Source organism: Cervus elaphus, chromosome 20 (genome assembly GCF_910594005.1).
Source record: "Cervus elaphus chromosome 20, mCerEla1.1, whole genome shotgun sequence".
In the NCBI taxonomy this organism is placed as follows: Eukaryota; Metazoa; Chordata; class Mammalia; order Artiodactyla; family Cervidae; genus Cervus; species Cervus elaphus.
The window spans coordinates 87762343-87782361 of record NC_057834.1 but is presented as its reverse complement, the minus strand read 5'-3'; the positions used below and the strand labels follow the sequence as shown (position 1 = coordinate 87782361).

The 20019-nt window shown below is 35.2% G+C and overlaps 1 protein-coding gene across 1 annotated transcript; it reads left to right on the top strand.

Annotated features, from left to right (window-relative positions):
- The first annotated feature begins 2600 nt into the window (after positions 1–2600).
- On the top strand, positions 2601–16661 carry IFI44L (interferon induced protein 44 like). Its single transcript, XM_043878507.1, has 9 exons — positions 2601–2710; positions 4940–5496; positions 5995–6043; positions 6759–6954; positions 9945–10097; positions 11117–11288; positions 15037–15137; positions 15418–15592; positions 15747–16661. Exons 2-8 carry the CDS (start codon positions 4950–4952, stop codon positions 15586–15588), a joined length of 1389 nt encoding a protein of 462 aa, XP_043734442.1. The 5' UTR covers positions 2601–2710; positions 4940–4949; the 3' UTR covers positions 15589–15592; positions 15747–16661.
- The last annotated feature ends 3358 nt before the right edge of the window (positions 16662–20019 follow it).

Here is a 20019-nt window from a genome sequence, read left to right as displayed (position 1 = left end):
AAACAGAAACAGACTCACAGACATAGAAAATAAGCTTGTGGTACCAGAGAGGAGAGGGATGGGAAGGTGGACAAAGTAGAGTTAGGGATTAATGGATACAAACTGCTATACATAAAATAGATACACAACAAGGATTTACTGTATAGCACAAGGAATTATACTCTTTATCTAGTAATAATCTATAATGGAATATAATCTGCAAAAATAGTGAATCACTATGTAGTGAAACTAACATAGTATTTTAAGTCAGTTATACTTAAAAACAAACAAACAAACAACAGATGAATGGATAGATGATTGAATAAATAAATAAATAAATGGAGGGACTTCCCGGGTGGTCCAGTGGCTGACTCCCCACTCTCAATGCAGGATGTTTGGGTTCGATCCCTGGTCAGTCAACTAGATCCTATATACTGTAACTAAGAGATCACGTGCTGTAACTACAGATCCTAAATCCCACAACAAAGACAGAAGATCCTGTGTGCTGAAACTAAACCCTGGTTTAGCCAAATAAATATTAAAAAAAAAAAGAAAAGGCAAAAAAGTGGTCAGTTTTATCTCAGTCTTATTCTTAGTGATAGTCAGAAATCTATGCTGGCCCCCTCTGACCTATATCATTGTGTAACTGACTCCCTTTGAGTGCAAGAGAGATCTGAAAATGATGGACTGTCACTTCCATGATTAATTTCTTGGCTTTAAAATAGAGATTATCTTCAATGGGTGGGCTCCATACAATCAGGTAAACCCTTAAAAGAAAGGGGCTTTTTCTGAAGGAGATTTGACATGAGAGAGATTCTGCTGCTGGCCTGGAGGATTCTGTTACCACCATGTCATGTAAGCCCCTGATGAGTGAGAAGACCATTGGCAAGAAACTGGGAGCAACCTTTTGGAGCTGAGAGTGGCCTCAGACTGGCAAAGAATAGGGGAGCTGAGTGTTACACTTTCTCAGAACTGAATTCTGCCATTACCTGAAAGAGCTTTTCCAGAGGAAGAGGAGACCAACGCTGGCCAACACCTTAGTGAGAGACGCTGAGGAGAGAATCCAGTTGAGCCATGCTGGTCTCCTGATCCATGGAAACTGTATGATAATAAATGTGAGTTGTTTCAAAATCTCCAAATTTATGGTATTTGTTACAAAGCAAGAAACAACAGAAGAACTTTTGTTTCTAAGACATTCAGTTTTGATTGTGTCACCTCCTGCTTTCAGAGTGTGAATGTTGTCTTTCTGAAAAAAATTCAAGTTAAATAAGACTTTTTAGAACCCCGTGCTTCCCTGGTGGCTCAGATGGTAAAGAGTTTGCCTACAATGCAGGAGACCTGGGTTCAGTGCCTGGGTTGGGAAGATCCCCTGGAGAAGGGAATGGCTACCCACTCCAGTATTCTTGCCTGGACAATTCAGTGGACAGAGGAGCCTGGTTGACTACAGTCCATGGCGTTGCAAAGAGTTAGACCCTACTGAGCGACTAACACTTTAAAACCCTGATCACCTCCCTAGCCTTGTTGCCTGCCAATCTGATGTCACTCCACTCCAGACAGACTAAAATAATTGGAGGTCTCATAACACTGCACTCTCTGTTGCCTCGCTTCTTCCTTGTAATTCCTGTCTCAACCTAAACTTCGATCTTTTAGCAAGTATTTTACTAGTGCTCTAAGACTAGTAGGGCTTCTTTGGTGGCTCAGAGGGTAAAGTGTCTGTCTGCAATGTGGGAGAGCTGGGTTCAATCCCTGGGTCAGGAGGAGTCTCTGGAGAAGGAAATGGCTACCCACTCCAGTATTTTTGCCTGGAGAGTTCATGGATGGAGGAACCTGGTAGGCTACAGTCCACAGGGTCGCAAAGAGTTGGATACGACTGAGCGACTTAGCTTCACTTCACTTACGACTAGTAGCGTGAGGCCACCATTATCCTGGTCCCCAGACAATCTCGTTCTTATTCCTCCTGTAGCCCTTGGCACGCTAACAAAGCTGTCGGTTTACCTGCCTGCCTTCCTGAGTACAAGGCACGGTCTCTGAGGGCGGAGGTTTTATCTTACTCAGCATTTTGCTTTCCAGGATCTGAGTCCATGCTGAATGAATGAACTGGTAAATGGGAAAAGAGGCTGCTCACTGCCTTACATAGGCATTCAGGAAAAGCCAAATTGTAATCTCTTTGTTCCAGTGCAGAGAGTCTGGGTTTGGAATACCAGCTGACTGCACTACTCTTAGCAGTTCAATCACTTTGGGTGAAGTCTCTGAATGTCTTTAAGTTTCATTTTCATACTTTGAGAAATATGGATGCTAGTAAAGTTTACTGTATAAGATTGAAGAAACTAGGAAAATGTATGTAGTCCCATAGATCAGTGCCAAATAGACAGTTAAATGGACAAAAAAATTTTAAACTATTAGTTTTATTGTAATTTCTTATTAATAATTACATTTCATGCATGCTTAGATGTGGGCTACTGAGGGACCAAACATCTTTGCACCTTTTTCTTGTGCTGAGCAGATCTCTCTTTCTTTTTTCTTGTTCTCTTTCTTCTCTAGGGAAAAAGAAACTTAACAGCAGTTGGCTTGCTGTTTCCTGCTCCTTTGCTGCTTGGGGTTTCACTTTCCTTTCTCAGGAACAGGAAGCCACTGATCTCAACAGAACCTTTGGTCTCCAAACTCTGGCTAGTCCATAAGTGTGACAGAGCACTTAACACTCCATTAATCCTTGTCCCATTCTGAAAAGCTGGTAAGTGACTTGCTGCCATCCAATGTTTCTTAGTTGTGGGCAAAGAAATTTGCCTGTTTTTCTTTCTTTGAAGAAGAGTTTCAAGTGAAATCCCTAGTAAGATCATGCTTTTCTCTTTTGTTGGTTTTGTTTTTTAATGAATATTTCAAATACAGGGAATACAGAGAATACATAAACTCTATTGTAATCTTACGCAGTTCTGGTTTTTTAAGTGATTTGCTTTATTAATAAGAATAGTTTTGTTTTCTTGACAACTTCAAGGCATTACAGATCTCACTGAAATTATTGATGAGTCTCTCTTATATTTTCTTCACTTCCCTTACTTCCTAGAGAGAAATTGTATCTAGACTTTGTCATAAATTATTGTCATGCTTGTTTTTATGCTCTTTTACTGTATATATGTGTGTATTTATTTATTTATTTATTTCTGAGAAAGTACTGTATATATGTGTGTATTTAAATGACCTCTAGTATTGCTTTGTAAATTAACAGTTTATTTATGATATCATACTAAGATTCTCATTCTCCACGTGTTTCTTTCCAGTCAATGTGAATTCTTTGAGATTTATCCGAATTGAGACAAATAGGTCTAATTCAGTTACTTCAATGCTCTTTAGTATTTCCTTTTATGAATATGCCAAAATTTGTACATCCAATCTTCTAACATCACCATAAACAATGATGCTATGCACATTGTTTCCAAAATGATGCATGCCCATCAGGACAATGTAAATATTCTTGAGTTTCTATATCCTGGTCATCTCTTTCACTGAACTTTTGTTTGATGTGAAATGATATCCCATTGTTGTTTAATTTACAGTTTCTTGTCACTAGAACTTTTGTTTGATGTGAAATGATATCCCATTGTTGTTTAATTTACAGTTTCTTGTCACTAGAACTGTTGAACATTTTTTCATATGTTTATAGTGAATTTCTTTCAAGGAGCAAGCATCTTTTAATTTCATGACTGTATTCACCATCTGCAGTGATTTTGGAGCTCAAAAAAATAAAGTCTCTCACTGTTTCCATTGTTTCCCCATCTATTTACCAGTGATGGACCAGATGCCATGATCTTTGTTTTCTGAATTGAGAATTTTAAGCCAACTTTTTCACTCTCCTCTTTCACTTTCATCAAGAGACTTTTTAGTTCTTCTTCACTTTCTGCCATAAGGCAAGTAAGATGGTCTGGTATTCCCACCTCTTTAAGAATTTTCCACAGTTTGTTGTGATCCACACAGTCAAAGGCTTTGGCATAGTCAATAAAGCAGAAGTAGATGTTTTCTGGAACTTTCTTCCTTTTTTGATGATCCAGCAGATGTTGGCAATTTGATCTCTGGTTCCTCTGCCTTTTCTAAATCCAGCTTGAACATCTGGAAGTTCATGGTTCATGTACTGTTTAAGCCTGGTTTAAAGAATTTCTTAGTATCTTCTTAATTTGACAGATGCATCAATGCCAAGTTTACCTCTCTGTATTCACTTCTTTTCCAAACCTTAGCCAATAACATAATTCTTTACTGCTTTGTTTTCTCTCCAATGCTTTCAAATATATCTATATCACAGTTATCCTTGTTTTTAATTGTTCTTATTGAAAGGATTGGCATGATGGCTAATGTTCTAGCCATCATGCACTTTCCTACCTATTAAATCCTCTCATGTTTCAATTTCTTTCTTTGTGCACTGTTTTCTGAGTTAATTTCTCACTTCTATCATCAAATTCATGGATTGGTAAAATATGCCCTCATTCCAGCCATCTATTTTTGTGAAAAAGTTTCTATTTGAACCCTGTCGTGAGCTTTGTCTATGGCTGTTTTTGCCTTATGCTGGCAAAGTTGAGTAACTTGGTAGAAACCATATTATCCACAAATCCTAAAATTTTTACTATGTGTTACTAAGAAAAAGTGTGATAATCTCTGCTCTAATTCATTAATTTTTCTCTACTTTTAAAACCCAGTCTCTAGTTTGTTTTTCCTAATGACTTAAAAAAAATTAATGATATTTAAATGTCTAAATTATCTATTTTTCATATCTACCCATTAATGTTATATATATTAAAATATATAATATATATGTACATGTATATACATATGTTTGTGTATATAGTTCTTTACACTCCAGATCCAAATAACATGCTTTAATTGGGTCAGCGAATAAAGAACTCACTGAAACTAGTATAGCAGAAATCACAATACTGTACTGCTCTCTGAAACTATTAAATTTTTTTCCTACTAGAAACAGAACAATGGCAGTGACAACCCGATTGACGTGGAATGAGGAAAGAAGTTTTCAAAAGCTGCTCGGAAATGTTTCTCTGAGACTTCTTTATAAGTCTAGTGTCCATGGAGATGACATTGCAGAAATGCAGAATAGGTGCAGATGTCAAGGATCCACTATCACAGTGATTTATCATTCCGACAGTATTTTTGGTATCTTTATGCTTGGGCATAGTTCTGAACAGTCTAAAAGTTTTATAGAGCCAGATGCTTCCTTCTTTTTTTCACTTCAAAAGGATGAAACAATGGAAATGAAATCTGTATTTTTAAATTCAACAGTGACAAGTAATAGTAAGAGCCTGATATTTAATTTCTCTAGTTATGACAATAAGTTTTTATCTCTAAATTTCAGCAAAAGATGCATTAATATACCTAGATCTTTAAAGGAAAAATTAAGAGCAAAATCTGACTCAAATTTCAGCAAAAAAGGAGGAATTATGTTTTTAGAGGCGGAATTAAGAGGAAAATCTGACTCAGACTCCCCATATTTAGAATGTGAAGTTTTTCGAGTTGAAGGTATGTTATTTTGTACACTACTATGTTCTGATTCTAGTCTTTGTGTTTGGTAGCTCATAATTAATCTACAAGAACAAGAAAAAAAAAGACAAGTGAATTTCATACCACAAATTTTTTAATAACCTCCAAAATGAAAACTGGAAGGCATAAAGGTTATGGGGTTATCACCCAGAAAGTATAGGCAGCTTTGATCAAAGTAAGTTGAGAAGTATGAGTGAAGAGATGGAGACGGAGACAGAAGCCTCACTATTTTGACACGTGACACCTTTTGAGTCAGCCCTGGGACTCCTAGGCATAATTATATGAGTTTGCAGAGTGACTTTTACAAAGAAGATACTTTTAGCTCCTCTTAATCTCATTATGCTGCCAACCCTAATTCCTGACCAAACAGCTCAGCTGGGTTATGCAAAAAGACTCAATGCCCTATTTAGAAGTTAGACTTGGTCACATTTAATCAGACAAGCTTAAAAATTGTTATGCCATGTTTATTTCTTTTAGGAATTAAGGATGAGACAGGCTACATAAACAGGATAACAAGAGCCACACAGTAAGTTAGTTTCTTGAACTATCTATTACTCATTTCATTTAGATCAACTGTATAAATGGCACTGACGGTGAGATTAAAAACCATGTTACTTGGAGTGATAAAAATCAGTGGTCCTGACTTAATGTGTTGAAGACAATTTAGAACAGCAACAAAAACAAAACCACTACCAGCTGAAATTTTTAAGATCCACCTCATGGCAGTTTGACTTCATGTTTCACTATGGTCCTGCTAGATTCAAAGTTTTCCAGAGTTGAGATGACTATTTTAGATAATTCCTCTGAATCCTTGTTTTGAGAATCAAGTTTTCAGAGAACCTCAGAAAATTTTAAAAACAAAGTCCCCCCTCCCCACTTTATAGACAAACACCTGCATTGCATATATTTTATTTTTGTTTCCCCTTAATGTAACATTGTTACTGAAAATTTACTTTCAGTGTTGTTATTATTTCTTATTATACTTATGGGGTCTAAGGCTAATAGTTTAGAAATGATTTGGTTGCTGGTTAGTTTAACTTAGTCAGATGTAGATAAGTACATTTTCTTCAAGCACAGAATGTATAACCTTAGACCCTTTCAAGTTATATGAAAGAAGATGCTAATATCAGAATAATAAATAAGTGTTAAAACATGCTTTTTAGCAGGAAGAAAAGCTCAGCAGAATTATACTGTTCCTTATGGAAGTTTGGCTGTTGTATTTAACTACTGCAGTTTTCCAGGCACAGAAATAGTCTCCTAGCAGACGTCAGAGCCTACAGTCCCTTTGCAAACTTGGTTTCGGAAATCCGTATTCTCTTGCTGGGTCCAGTTGGGTCTGGAAAGTCCAGTTTTTTCAATTCAGTGAAGTCCATTTTCCAAGGCCATTTGACTCGCCAAGCCATAGTGGGATCTGATGTCACCAGCATTACTGACCAGGTAAGTTATTTCAGGATTTCCTGAGGATTTTGTTTTATAAGTTACAATTATGAGGTTTGTTAATTTCTTTGGCATTTTCTCTCTATAGCTTAACCTCCTAATCTGTGAACAATTAAATGCTAAATCAAATGTAAAACAGGAATAAAAATGGAATCAGAATTGCCCACATGAGTTATATTAGACAGAGAAGCTTTCCATTTTTATGGATATGAGCAGTTTTAAGAAGAATGCTTTTTGGTATTTGCAAAAAAATAATAAATGTTTAAAAACTTTGTAGAAATCTTTGTCCATTTTATTTGATATTTATATATTTACTCATGTCCCACATGGTTTTGCCTTGGGTTGAAATTATTTTCTCTTTTTTTTGTAATAAAATAATGAAAATTATGTATTGCAACACTTTTGCATTATATGAGATCATTTAATAGAAAATGATCATGAGAAGCAAAACCTTCATGGGGTAAATCAGTTTACCAATGCTCCTATAAAGACTGTCTTATTTGTAAATAAATATATTTAAGGAAATAAGTACTAATACTATTTTTAAAACTGTTATGCTAAAGATCTTTGATTTATAGTGCAATATTTATTTAGAAACTTCCATTCTATGCTTGTCAATATTATATAATCAAACAAAAAGAATAAAGCAAATTAATAGAAAATGTCAAAATCAAGCTGTGTTTTTCTATGATTGCTAAAGTCCAATATTGTTATCTTGTGATAGAGAATATGTCGTACATTGTCAATGCAAAATTTAGCATAAGACAGTTATAGCTGATTTTAGTTTTATGTCATATTTAATAACTGAAAGCATTTTCTAATACTTTTAAGAATCACATCTTATTTCTGGATGCTGGCTATTCTCTATCTGCTTCAGTGGCTTTATTATGATATATGGGCCTAGCCTCAGGAGCAAGATTCTGCAACAGCAATTCAGTACATTAAGCATTGATTGAAATGTTTTTGTTTGCTAAATATTGTGTTGTAATAGAGACCTAAATGCAAATAACACTACAGTCCCTTTAATCAGGGAGCTCAGAGACCAATGTAGATAATAATCAAGTAAATACTATTCAGTGTGAGACATGCTGCAATAGTGGTACTCATCAGGACAGAATTTCTGTCTTCTTTGTATGTTGAAAACTCCAAAGATGTGCTGCTTTAAGGGAAGATGTATTAGATCCTGAACTCCAATTAGAATGTAAATACTATATACATTAAAGGAAAACAGGACAGCATATTTGTGAAGGAAATGGAATACTTTATTGCTCAGAGACCCTTCTTTCTGAAAAATTGAAGCTGTAAATAAAACAGGTTAATGGTTATTGGAAATATGAATGTTGCCTATTGATCTTGAAATTTTACAATGTATTGAATATTATCTAACTCTAATGCTCCATGTAATTTCTTTCATGTTGAGGTACCAATAAACCCCATTCACTTAGATTAAAATCTCCAGTAGAATTGCTCTAGGCATTTTTATGAAGCCATGGGTGCTTTGACTCCATCACAAATGACAATAGGTTACAGAGGAATTCTCTACTTCCTGGTTTGTGCTGAAAGAACTGAGTATTGTCTGGTGTCTCTGAGAAGCCCTTTTCTTTGTGATTCTTCCCAAATCTTCCATAGTTGAGTCTATGTTGAAAGTGTATTTGACCAATAAATGAAATTTTTTCAGAGTTATCCTAAAAAAATAGTCTTGGGATCAGATAGAGTGTGTCTAGAAAAGAAGCTTTGTTAAAGTGAAAAGTTAAAGTGAAAGTTCCTCAGTTGTTTCTGACTCTTTGTGACCCCATGGACTGTCCATGGAATTCTCCAGGCCAGAATACTGGAGTAGGTAGTCTTTTCCTTCTCCAAGGGATCTTCCCAACCCAGGGATCGAACCCAGGTCTCCTGCACTGCAGGCAGATTCTGCATGCAAAGTGCTCCTAATGCATGTCAAAATATAGTGGTTGTAAGCTGAAATTTTCTCATGGAACATCATATATGATTGAAAAGACAACTGAAAGACTTTCTTATTTATACTTGGATATTTGGTAGACATTTTGGGGAAAAATGCACGAAATGAAGGTATCACTTCAAGGATAACAACCCATAGTGTTTGTTGTCAAAGATAACATTTGAGCTAAAGAAAAAGAACATGAGGAAGCTTGAAAACTTTGAGCTTGAAAACTTAAGAACTTAAAGACTTATTTAATGAGATTAATGATGGCATTAACAAATATGATATTTTAATGTTGTAAAATGAAATGTGCCAATATTTGGAAGGTCCAGATAAGCCAGTGAACCAATACTTTCAAATGACCAATGCATCAAGTTACAAAATCAAGGATGGATAAAAAATATATTCAAAGTGTAAAATAGATCAACAAACTTAATGTCATAGTTTGAAAGCATCACAGATTTCACATTGCAGGTAATCTTTATGGAATTATCACTTGTTCAGCTTTGATGTATTATTAATGAGCAATGTCCATATTCTCTAAAAGCTGTTAAATTAAATACTCCCTCCTTGCCTACTACCTGTATATGTGAGGTCAGATTTTTTCATATACTTCAACCAAAACAATATATCACAACAGATTGAATGCAGAGGCAACTATGAGAATCTTGCTGTTTTCTATTGATTCAGACATTAAAGAGAATTGCAAAAGGTAAATCAATCCCACTCTTTTCTATAATTTTTTGAAAATAGTTTTTTTCTAAAATTGTTAGTTTAATATATAACAGGTTCATATTATATTTTTAAATAATTTAAAAACTATTAAAAATTTTTGTTTTTATTTCTAGTATGTTGCACATAAATAGACAAGACCCACATGAATAAAATATCTTTGGGATCCTCAATAATTTTTAAGAAACTTAGTTGATCTTGAAGCCAAAATGTTTGAGGACCACAGTAAAAGTATTAATGAGTTTTTCTTCTTCTTATTACATCTTAAAGGCTAGTTGAAGAGTGAACTTTTATATTGCTGTGTTTTGTTTTACAGTACAGGATATATTCTATTAAAGATGGAAAAAATGGCCAATCTCTGCCATTTATGTTGTGTGACTCCATGGGGCTGGATGAGAATGAAGGAGTAGGCTTATGTGTGGATGACATACCCCACATCTTAAAAGGGTGTGTGCCAGACAGATATGAGGTAAGAACCCTTCAGAGTGTAGAACATTTCAAATCATTTTCAGCAATGCTTTTCACTGATGTTTTATCACATGCATTTTCAATTTTTATAAAGTGGTTTCAACACCAACCAAAATTACTGTATTTTAAATTAAAAAATATTTATGTAAAGAAAGCAGATAACTTCTCTTATTTTCTACAGCATTAAGAAATATAACCAAGAGGCAAGATTTTACTCATATAGCTTCCAGGAAAAGGTCAGGAGGAACTGTGTTTATATTACTCTTTGCAATGATTCTAAAAATAGGAAAGGAGTAATATAATCTCTTGCACTTTTATAAACACTTGGACAAAGTATTGAAACGACTACTCTTTGTTGATATGTGATGTTATACTGAAGGTAAGCAGGCTTCACTACTTAATACAGCCTAAATACTTGATTTCAAAGGCTGGCTCTGCCACCAATTAGATGTGTACCCATAAGTAAGTTACATGCTTGTCTCTGTGAGTTTTGGTTTTTTTTATGTGTGAAATGTAGAATAATAATGCTGATCTCATAGGTGGCTAAGTAGATTAAATGAAAAGATAAACTCTAAGTTCTCAGAAAGTTAACCATTATTGTCACCTTTCTTTCAGATATTGGGTGCAATAAAATTAGCCTCAATTTCTAAGCAGTGATTTCCTTTTCCTCAATTGTGCTTTGAGATTTGAAGAGACTGAGATTTGAAGTTGCTTTTTAAAATAACAAATAACATTGTTTGTACTTTTCTGAAATATTTCCATTAATAATTAATTAAGTTGTAATTATAATTTTTTTTTTTGCCAAAGCAATGAAGTGGGTTGTATTTTTTTTATATAATGATACCATGCTAACAGTGGAGAGGAAGTATGAAAGAATGCTATGAACTAATCTGGGGCAGGAGTATCTGGGAGAAGGGAAGTTTTGTGTTGGAGGTTAGTGGAGATCATGCTTGAAACATGAATTGTATCTGAAAGAATTCATCAGAGACTCTCTAATGTTACCTTATATTTCTAAAACAGTTTAGCCCCCATAAACCAATTACACCCAAGCATCCTACTTTCATCACCTCTCCATCACTGAAAGACAGGATTCACTGTGTAGCTTTTGTCTTTGATATCAACTCTATGGACAATCTCTCCTCTAAAATGATGGTGAAGTTCAAGCAAATTCAAAAAGAAGTAATAAACTGTGGTGAGTTTCACTGTATTCATCAAAACATTTTTACTTTGAAATAAAGATACATTCACAGAAAATTGCAAAAAGAATACACCAAGGCCCCATGTCCCCTTCTTCCAATTTTTAGAGTCCCGGTTTGGTTGGTGGCAATAGCAGATAGAGATCATTCAAAGGCTTTACTGAAATCCTTAAAGACTAGAATGGCTGTAATTTTTTCATCATGTGTGATTTTCCTATGGCTAGATAGAGGAGTTACCTCCCTATATTAGGTGACTAGACCAGAAAGATTAAAACCAGGAGATACAACACTCATAATGTGTGTTATAGCTCTGTTATTTTGTTACATGTGTAGATTCGAGTAACTACCACTACATACAGAACTATTCCATCGCCATAAAAGTCTTTGTCATGGTACCTCCCAATCCTCACCATCCTTAATTTTTGACAGCGATTAATCTTCTCTTCATCTCCATAAATTTTGAGAATGTTATACAACTAGAATCTCAACAGTATGTCTGATGTGAGGCTGGCTTTCTTCACTCAGTCTAATATCCTTTGAATTCCATAAAAGTTGTTTTGTATATCAGTTGTTCATTTCTGTTTATTGCTGAGTACTAATTCATGGTATAGATATTCCATAGTTGTTTTAACCGTTCTTTATCAAAGGACTTTTTGATTACTTCTGTTTTTTGGCTCTTGCACATAAAGCTCCTTTGAATATTAGTGTGCAGGTTTTTGTGTGGGTGTAAGTTTTATTTCTTCTGGGATCATTCCCCCAAAGTGTGATTGCTGGGTCCTATGCTAACTCTGTGTTTATTTTTTTAAAGAAAACGCCAAACCACTATTAAGGATTACTGCACATTTTATAATTTTACAATATATGAGAGATCTAGATTTTCTGGATTCTTGCTAGTATTTGCCATTATTGCTTTTTTTAAAAAAAAATTTAACTCTTCTAGTAGGTATATAGTGATAGTTTGCCATGGTCTTAATTGGCATTGCCCTAATGGTGGCTCACGCAAAGAGCTGACTCATTGGAAAAGACCCTGATGCTGGGAGGGGTTGGGGGCAGAAGGGATTGGGGGCAGGAGGAGAAGGGGTCGACAGAGGATGAGATGGCTGGATGGCATCACTGACTTGATGGGCATGAGTTTGAGTAAACTCCAGGAGTTGGTGATGGACAGGGAGGCCTGGCGTGCTGCGATTCATGGGGTCGCAAAGAGTCGGACACGACTGAGCGACTGAACTGAACTGAACTGAATGATGGTTCAGCTGGTAAAGAGTCTGCCTGCAATGCAGGAGACGTGGGTTCAATCCCTGAGTCAGGAAGATCCCCTGGAGAAGGAAATAGCAACCCACTCCAGTATTCTTGCCTGGAAAATCCCATGGATGGAGGAGCCTGGCAGGCTACAGTCCATGGGGTCGCAAACAGCTGGACACGGCTGAGGGACTTCACTTTAATGACGAGTTAAATTGACCATCTTTTAATGTACTTATTTACTTGTATATGCCTTCTTCAGTAAAGGATCTCTTCATGTCTTTGACCTATTTTCTATTTGTACACTTTGGTTTTTTTTTACTGTTGAGTTTTAAAAGATCCGTAAATCCTAGATATGATTCAATTGTCAGATATATGGTTTGCAAATAGTTTCTCCCAGTGCTCAGCTGCCTTTTCAGTATCTTAGCAGAGCCTTTCGCAAACACAATATTAAAAATTTTGGTGAACTCCTATTTGTCAATTTTTTCTTTTAAGGATCATTCTTTTCATTTTGTGTCTAAAATCCTTCACCAAGCTTTAAGTCTCGTTTTTTTTTTTTTTCTGTTTTCTTCTAGAAGTTTTATAGTCTTATATTTTACATTTAAATATGTAATTAGTTTTGAGTCACTTTTTGTGTAGGATGTGAAATGTAGGTCAAGATTTATTTTATTTTTCCTATGGATATTCAGTTGCTCCAGGACCATTTGTTGAAAAAACTGTCATTTCTCAATTGTATTGCTTTTGTACCATTATCAAAAATCCATTGTCCTTACTTCTGTGCATCTATTTCTGGGTCTCTATTCTGTTCCCTTGATCTATATGTTCATTCCTCTACCAACATCACACAGTCTTTATCACTGTGGTTATATAATAATAAAAACTATAGGTCTTAAAGTGGGTAAAATAATTCCTTCCACTTTTTTCTTACTTGTCAAAATTATTTTATCTATTCTAGTTCCTTTACATTTCTGTAGGAATTTTAGAGTTATTTTGTATATTTCTACAAAAAAAGTCTTAATGGGATGTTGATTGTTTATTAGTTCTAGGAAGATTTTTTTTCATCATTAAATTCTTAGGATTTCATGTCATCTCAAATGGGGACAATTTTATTTCTTCTTTCTTAACTTGTATGTGTTTTATTTATTTTTACTTATCTTACCATCCTGGCTAGTACTTTCAGTTGAATAGTGATGAGAACAAATACCCTTGTTTTGTTTCGGAACTTAGGAGAAGAGATTCAATGTTTCACCACCTTAATGTCAATTAATGTCATTATAGTTTTTAATAGCTGTTCTTTATTAAGTTGAAGAAGTTCTTCTCTATTCCAACTTCTCTGATAATTTTTTTTTAAAGCATGAATGGCTATTGAATTTTGCCAAATGGTTTTTCTCTATAGATTGATATGATCATGGGAATTGTTTCCCTCTGTAGTCTGTTTATATCATGGATCATATTGACTGACTTTGAATCTTGAGCCAACTTTGTCTCCATAACACAAAACTCATGTGTTCATGGTACATAATTCCTTTTATATATTGCTGAATCTTAGTTGATAATATTTTATTAAGAAATTTGGCATCTATATTTATGAGGGATATTGGTCTGTAGTTTTGTTCTGTTTTTTTAATTTCTGTAGTGTTTGTCAGAGTTTAGTCTCAGGTAATATAGGTATTATAAAATGAGTTGGGAAGTACTCTTTCCCCTTTCATTTTCTGGAAGGGATTGTGTAGAGGTGTTTTTTTTTTTTTTTTAATGTTTGGTAGAATTCTCCAATAAAACCATCTGGCCCTGGAGATTTCTTTTTCAGGGATTTTTAAAACCATAAGTTCAATTTGAAAATAGTTTTAGAGCTATTAAAATGATCTATTTCATATTAGATGAGCTGTAGTGTAGTTTGTAGTGTATAGTTTCATTCTATTTCACCTAAGTTGTCAAATTTATGAATGTAGACTTGTTCATAGCATCTTCTCATTCTTTTTATGTCCTTGGGGTCTGTAGAGATATCCCTCTGTCCTTCTTGGGGAAATAGCTGTTAGTAAAGTAGACCTTTGATTCAGTTACAGCCAGTTATTATTTACCTTGATCTCTATGGTTTTAGGGAAAAGGCAAGGTCCTTAGCAGAACTGTGAAATCAGTGTACTTCACATTCACAGATGCTCTCACACAACTCTCCTTGCTTTCTCTCTTTCGTGGGGTCCTTTAGTCTTCAAGATCCAGCAACCACTTTCCCCCCCTGACCAATTTAAAACACACTGTTTGAATGGGATAGTAGCTGATTGCAGTTTAGTATAATTTTAACTCCATTTAGAAATTGTCTCTCATGTTGGAAGAAATAGTTTCTCCCATTAGAAGAACTTCAGGTCCCATATTTAGATTTCTTGGGGATGTTGCATTCTCCTGATCTTAAATTTACCTTACAGAGTACTATTTTCACACATATTTAATTACCTTGTTGATACACTGCTGTTTATGATATAAAATAACTGATTTATCTACTTGATATAGGTGTAGCACAAGTAGCATTACTTACTAAAGTGAAAAATTGCAATGAAGTTCTTCAAGACAACTTCTTAAAGATGAATAAGGCTATGATTTCTCAAAGCCAGGTAAAGAATACTTTTTGCAACTAGATAGAATTGTAATAGTTTTATATTTTGTGTGTGTGTGTGCATGCTCACACTGCATATTCACAGGTAAATGAAGAAATGGATCAATTGGCTGGTTGATTGAAGTTAATACCCTACTTTAAAATAATAATCTGAATTATAATTATATTCAGAAAATAATATTAAGCCATTGTGTTTACTGTTTCTTTCTTAAATTATGTTTAAATTCAGTCAAATTTTAGATATAAGACTTACATTTATTAAATTCTTTTTTCCACAGATACAGAATGCCAACAGGAGACTAGGCATTCCTCTTTCTAGAATATTGGTGGTTGAAAACTATGCTTCAGAGAGGGAGATGGACCCTTTAAAGGACATTCTGATCCTCTCTGCACTGAAGCAGATGTTCCGGGCTGCAGATGACTTCTTAGAGGATTTGCATCTTGAGTAAACAGGTGATCTGGTCCCATCCTCCTCCTGTCACAAAGTTTTTGGAAAAACACTAAGCTATTTCTCAGTTGGATGGTTGGTACCCATCTGCCTGTGGTAGTCCTGACAGCCATGTAACAATATTGCTTTGTTATTACCCTTTTTATGTTTTGTTTCCAGATTCAACTGCAGGAATGTTCCAACTCTGCCTCAATTGACTTGATTCAGACACTTGGCCCAAGCTGGAGTTGCCAACAGCCTCTTTGAGATTCTGCTTCTACTTGTGTTTTACTTTCTGTCCCGACAACATCTAGCTGATGGTTCCTTCTAACATCGGTCATACCTCAAGTATAATGGCCAATCTTGAGCAGTAGTGGGCCAAGATATGTCCTATTGCAAACCACCTTTCGTATTTATGCACTATTTACAAATTAATTTCTATGACACCTTTGAATATATCCTCAGCAAAGTTAACTGTTCCCTTACTTACTTGTCTTAATTGTTTCAACACTTAATTTAAAACTCAGTGTCAGTACTAACCCCACTGAGTATAAAATGGTTATAGATATCTGCTTCTCTAAATAGTGAGCTTTTCACGAAGCAGGGTTTGGATTTTGCTTATCTTTGTATTCACAGAAATTCACACACTGCCTGGAAGGGTGCAAGTGTACCTGCTATTAAGCATATCTCCCGATCTCCCCAGTGTGATAACATGTATTTAAAATTTTTTCCTTATGAAAAGGAAGACTGTGAGAGAATGAAATGCTGGAGAGAAATAAAGGAAGGAGAATGTATCACTTAACTCTGGATGAAAATATGAATTTAAGTTAATTAAAAGAAACAAGTGTTCCCAAGAGATTAACATTTCATTTCTGTGAGAAAAAACAAACATTTTTCCTTTGATGAACCTATGCCTGATTTTCATTGATGGAATTCCAAACCACCCTAGCCATATTTCCAAAGTAGAGTGATCAAATAAGGTTACTAGTGCAAGTTAATAATAAGGTTCTTTTATACAAGTACTCCCAAATGATTCTAAAGTTCACTGAATAGCTGAAGAAATTAGAACTATTAATAAAGAAAGAAGAAGAATCAGGTTTTCTCTCTTTTTACTTAACTCCTTTAAATTTCTGTCTTTTTCAAATGAATATGCTTTGGATCAATAGTTCTTTACATTATACAATCTAACTTAGAATTATTATCTTTTGGGGGAAGTCCTGAGTATTACAAGGGCAAGAATTCCTTTGAGATATTTATGGGAAAAGGAATATTTCCAAAAGCAAAGCTACAGGTGAAGCCATATTCTAATGAATGTCCAGAAGCCATAATTCAATGGAAGAGATGGATAGGTTCTTTGGAAAATATTTGGGAATAGAATGGTCATAAGTATTGAGGAGTAGAGCCCAAAGTAGATGTTGGGAACAAAATTAGAGTGGCAGACAGGATAGTTATGACATGGATGTAAGACACAACAGGTCTGGAAAGTAAGGTATGTTTGCCTCCATGTATTCTAGGGAGAAAAAATAGCCATGGCTATTGTTGGTTGGAAAAGACTGAAAGTGACTCAAGACACACCATTGATTTCACCAACTGTAGGGCCATACTTCATCCTTCTCCAGAGTGGAGTCAGCAAAAATCTGGGCAGAGGAAAGTTTTTCTAGATGTAAAATTAAATTCAAAGTGGAACTTTATTTGAAAGGATAGCATGGAATACTGTTATGAGGGAGAAGGAGATGCTGAAAAAGAAGGGAAGTAATGGAATCATGAACAGACTTAAGCAATGAGGGACTGTTTAGGTGAGCCAACATTGTTTGTAAATACTGAGGTTTATTCTTTTTTTCTATAAAGGGCAATGTTAGATAATTGATGTCACAATTCTGAATCCTCTGACTTTACACTACTTTGGGCACATTTAAACCTTCAGTGGAGCTAAATGTTTATTTGGAGTTTAGGCTGGAAAAGATTGGTGATGGCAGGGAGCTTCAAAAAGGGATAAACTTCTCTTTTGTCTGAGAGAGGACTTGCCCTGACATTGTAGATTCTGCTGATCTTTCTCTACCATCCTGAGAGACAGTAGGACCCACCATTTTGCTGCATTTTAGAAGCCATTCAGGATTTTTTAAACTTTACATAATTTGCAATTCATCTAGTTGTATAGTCCAGCCAAAATTGCTAAAATACTTCTTAGCAAAATAGTGCTAAGGGGCACAGTACATAAAACAAGGGGAAATATAAGGTAGAATATTGTCTTACAGTGAGAGGGATGTTTGTGAGACAGTTTAAGTATCAGTGCTAGAACCTTTGTGTGGTAGGTGGGGTAGGTGACTGAGTGGGTTGGGTTGTGGCATTAAAACATGCCACAACATGTTTCTTAATCTACATGTCCATCAACAGATTGATGGATAAAGAAATGGAATATTATTCAACCATAAAAGAAGAAAATTCTGCCATTTTAGACAAAATGGATGGACCAGAGTATCATGCTAAAAGAAATTAGTCATATAGGGGAGACAAATACTGCATAATATTACTTAAATGTTAATGAAATGGTGGTGGCCAAGGGCTAAACGGGAGGGAAATGAGACATTGGTTAAAGGATACAAAATTTCAGTTGTTGCTTAGAGAGTAGTTATTAAATATTTTCTCCACACATACAAGAGGGTAATTATTTGAGATGAGATGATGGGTATGTTAATTAACCATATTGTGGTAATCATTTCATAATATATGTTTATTAAATCATCATGTTGAACATCTTAAACTTACATAATGTTTTATATCAGTTATATCTTAATGAAACTTGAAAAAAAGTAAAAACAAAAGTAATTATTTCTGACAGAAATTTGTAGCATTGTACAAATTCATCCAGCATCCATCTTAATAAGAGGAGTAGTTATGGTGGGTGATGTGCAAGACTTTGTCTTCTTTAGAAAACTAATCTTAAAAGATTATCGTGTTGCTTCTTCATAAAAAAGGGAGGCTAATAACTAGTTTGACAAAACTGATTGGGGGACTCAAGTAAGCCTCAGATGATTCAAATACCAGCTGATGATTAAGCATCTTGTAGGGACATAACTCCATCTGATGCTAAAGTGGCCACTTCATAACAAGGCTGATCAAAGTCTTTGTGTTAGTTGCCCAGTTGAGTCTGACTCTGAGACTCATGAACTATTAGCCCACCAGGCCCCTTTGTCCATGGAGTTCCCAGGAAAGAATACTGGAGTGTGTAGCCATTCCCTTCTCCAGTGGATCTTCCTGACCAGGAGTCAAACCTGTGTCTCCTGCATTGCAGCAGATTCTTTACCTTCTGAGCCACAAGGGAAGCTTGATCAAAGTCTTAAGGCATTCCATAAAGCTGTGAGAATTTGGGTGTCCCCAAATCCCATCCTTAATGTGATGAATGTCTGGGCTAATTTATGGAGGAGAGTAGATAAAATACTTCTGATTTTTGCCCTCAATCTAAGCAAGATGGAATCAAGCCTACCAAACCATTGCAAAAGTTTTCTCTGGTGCTGGAGAAAATGCAGGACACTGGGGTCAGTCAGACAATAGTTAGGATAATAGTCAATATCTAGCCGCACACCCCTCACATGGATAGATTCAAGCTATTCCAGGCCCCAGGGAAGAAATTTTGGTGTAAGCAAAACTGCAAGTACAGATGGCAGGAACTCACAAGAGGCAGGGAAAAGACCAACAAGCTGAGCTCAACAGAGGTGGGTAAATCATGATAATTTTTTTAAACAATTTATTTCTTTGGAATATTTCATGAGAATGCCAGTCTGATATTAATAAAAAATGCAAAGAAAATCGCACATAGTTAAGTTTTTGAGCACATTTGTGTTCTATTTTGGTGTTATGTTGTAGAAGCAATTCAAATGTGAATGGATCACTATAATTTCAATAAGCTTACTATTAATAAGATAAAAATACAGATATGTTATTCTAAGTGTATCAGACCTTGTTCTGCCGGATAGGCAATCAGTGTTTCTATTCTCAGTGTAGATTTATAGAGGGAGAATTGTCAAGTCCCCATGGCTGAAGAGTCCAGGGAGAAAAAATAGCTCATCTACATAGTAGGGCTTCAGATATTTCAAATGGGTTGCACATGCAGCTAGAATAACCTCTTAAAATAACTATATATATATATATATATAGTTATTTGTATTTTCCTGTGTATATTTCATCCCTTATTTCTCAGAGTCATGCCCATTGTTTTCTTAAGAATTAAGATTATTTAGAACAGGGGTTAAAAAAAACCCAAACAAATCTGAAACGGTGATCTGAGTTTTTTAAACTTCCATATAGACTCTTGGGAGTCCAGGCCATGAAAGGATCTGAACACAGAATTTATGGAATTGCTATGTACTAAAAAGGTAATAGAAGGACTCAGTTCTGTAGAAAGTACAAGGTAGTCACCGATCCTGGGAAGAAAGAGGGAAGAGACATTGGCCAT